At 41.3% G+C, this 2,824-nt stretch overlaps 1 protein-coding gene across 1 annotated transcript; it reads right to left on the bottom strand.

Moving 5' to 3' along the window:
* Positions 1-1,318: 1,318 nt before the first annotated feature.
* On the bottom strand, positions 1,319-1,842 carry LOC123106509 (glutaredoxin-C1-like). The gene has a single exon (XM_044528658.1). It carries the CDS (start codon positions 1,768-1,770, stop codon positions 1,459-1,461), a length of 312 nt encoding a protein of 103 aa, XP_044384593.1. The 5' UTR covers positions 1,771-1,842; the 3' UTR covers positions 1,319-1,458.
* Between the last annotated feature and the right edge of the window lie 982 nt (positions 1,843-2,824).

Below are 2,824 nucleotides of genomic sequence, written 5' to 3'. Positions count from 1 at the left end.
TGAGCAACCCTATCAAGGGATCTGCTGATATAATTAATAAATACGAATGAAGCGAACCAACTGCTCGTGTAAAAGGGGAAATTTCTAATCATCCCTCTTTTATTACAACAAGATGTCACCCAAACGAACAGAGCGACCGTTCATGGGCTGGACATCTTAAATACATCGAGATGCAGTTTTAGAGTAATTCTTTTTGTTTTTTGTTCTGATCTGTCTATTTTCTGCGGTCTTTCTTCTGCTAATTTCTTTTTTTCTTCTTACTTTCATATTTTTGTTTTACATCTTAAAAACATAAACATGTAACAAAATTAGAACAATTTTAGGAGTACATGAATATTTTTTATAACTCGGCAACATTGTTTAAAATACATGAACATTTTTAAAATTTGTGAATATTTTTAAAATTGATGAACATACTTGAATTCCAGAACACTTTTAAAATACATAATCATTTTTAAGATTCGTGGATATTTTTTAAGGACTTTTTTTTCCAGGGAAAACCAACTAGAAACCAGAAGAACAAAAGAGGAATAGCCCCCTATGTATTTCCCGTATTCTAGGGGGCCTCCGTAGGGGGTCATCATGTGAGGCGGCCACTCCTTTTTCAAGGAGTTGCATTAGCGCAAGGAAGAGTTTCATGGTGAGGCCCACACATGCGTTTTTCATATATTTCCTTTCTGTGCAAAGTTCATCACAATTTTGAAAGTTCAATAATTTTATAAGTTCAAATTTTCAAAAGTTTTAAATTTGGAAAGTACAATACCAAAAGTTGAAATTTTGAAAGTTGAAGTTTAAAGTTCATGTACCCGCCTGGTTTGGTATGAAAAGAAAAAAAAGTCCTTTTTTACTTCACATAATAGTGTTGTCTTAAGTCATTTTTTTGAAGTTTGAGCAAGGTTACATAAAAAATATCACCATTCACCATACCTATTATATATCATTAGATTCATCATGTAATATATTATCATATTATATTTATTTGGTACTGTTTGTATTTATTATAATTTTGATAAAATATAACAAAGTTTGATTTGAGACACCACTAATTATAATGCGTAACTATGAGGCTTAGCATGACGATTTTTCGACGGTCTACTACAACAAGGTTTGCCTGACACCGATGAGGGAGTGGCGATGACGGCGGTGCATCTTCAGCGCGCACTTGTAGTCGTCGTTAGGTGGTCTACGAACTTGGATGTAATTTTTTTTTTTACTTCTGATGTTCTTCGTACTCGCTTGACAGTTCAGAAATAGAATGAAAGTTCTCTCGCAATTTGCTTTTATAATGTGTAACACTTTGATAGGACAGGCACTCCCATCAACAGTAAAAATACCTGCATGGTTTCCTTAGTCTCCATCGTCCCCAAATACAGGAAAGGATAACTGAGCACGTACACATTACATTATTCTCTGGCGCCCAATGCATCAAAGCCGAATATCTACAAAGCCCTCCCTGGACTACACCCAGACAGCACCTGCATTACGAAGCAGCGGGACCAGTTTGCCGCTGAGGTGAAGGGACATGACCTTGTCGGTGCATCCGACGAGCCTGCCGCCGATGAACACCGCCGGCACGGCAGGGTTCCGTCCGATGAGCCGCGCCAGCGCCTTCTCCATCTCCTTCCCCCAAGGGTCCTCGTCCAGTTCCACCACCGTGGGGTTTGCCCCGAGATCCCGGAGGAGGCTCGTCACCGTGTGGCACATGCAGCAGGAGCTCGTGCCGAAGATCACCACGGCCCGCTGCCCCGCTAGCTTCGTCACTTGCTCCATCAAGCTGGCCCGATCTTCAGTGCTAGTGCTAGAGAGCTCAATTCTCGGGTACGAGGCTTTGACTTTGAGCTGTGCTGGCTTGCTTTGGGCTGGACATAGGGGAACCTTGCATATATAGCCATGGAAATGTGCACCGACAGGATGATCTTCGAGCAATTTGACCGGAAAAAGGTGATACGGAAGGGTTCGGATAAATGCCGAGCTCCTTTAATTTGCACCACTCCACGTATGGGCTCAGTGTGGAGCATCGAATTTTTGGATGGCAATGGCGATGCGGCGACCTGATATACCAAAGGGGTACAATGGATTATAGTGGATAAGGTATGGAGCTCTGACTTTTAGTAAATTCTCATCTATCCCCTATTCGACAAGTCAGATGAGAGAGACATGAAGAGAGATGCTGCTGAGATCATACGGTCCTTTGTTGATGGCGTTCGCCCAAAATTGCATTGAGGTTTTGTACTCATTAAATATGATCCATACAATCTTAATGAGTGTTTGATTATTTCTCTCCACTACTCCATTTTGCTTGGGAGTATAAGCCGCGGAGAACTCATGGGTGATGCCATAATAATTGAGAAACTCTTTGATATGAGTATTGTTGAACTACGTGCCACTTTCACTTTTCACGTGCCTGATGGTGATTTCATATTTATTTTCAGCCTTTTTGGCAAAACGTTTGAAAAATTTCTGGGTTCTGGATTAATCCTCAAGAAAGAAAACTCATGTGAAGAAAAATCATAGACAATGGCGAGTCCATAGTGGTTACACCGAAGCTAGAGTAGCTCTGCGGCCCGAAGAGGTCCATGTGAAGAATCTTGAGTGGCCTTGTCATGGTCATGATAGTCTGGGGAATGCAATTTCTTCATGAGCTTGCTAGCTTCGCATGCACCAAAGAGGCGATTTTTATGGAATTTTACATCGGCAATTTCTATGATGTGCATTTTCTTCACCAACGCCTGCAAGTTTCTCATACATACATGGCCAAGCCTTTGATGCCACAACCAGCCCTCTATAGTTTCTGCAAGAAAACAGGTGGTAACTGAGGGACCTT

Source organism: Triticum aestivum, chromosome 5A (genome assembly GCF_018294505.1).
Source record: "Triticum aestivum cultivar Chinese Spring chromosome 5A, IWGSC CS RefSeq v2.1, whole genome shotgun sequence".
In the NCBI taxonomy this organism is placed as follows: Eukaryota; Viridiplantae; Streptophyta; class Magnoliopsida; order Poales; family Poaceae; genus Triticum; species Triticum aestivum.
This window is presented reverse-complemented; position numbering and strand designations above follow the sequence as displayed.

Excerpts from the sequence above, each read along its gene's own strand:
- LOC123106509 (XM_044528658.1), bottom strand. The coding sequence starts at position 1,770 with ATGGAGCAAGTGACGAAGCTAGCGGGGCAGCGGGCCGTGGTGATCTTC.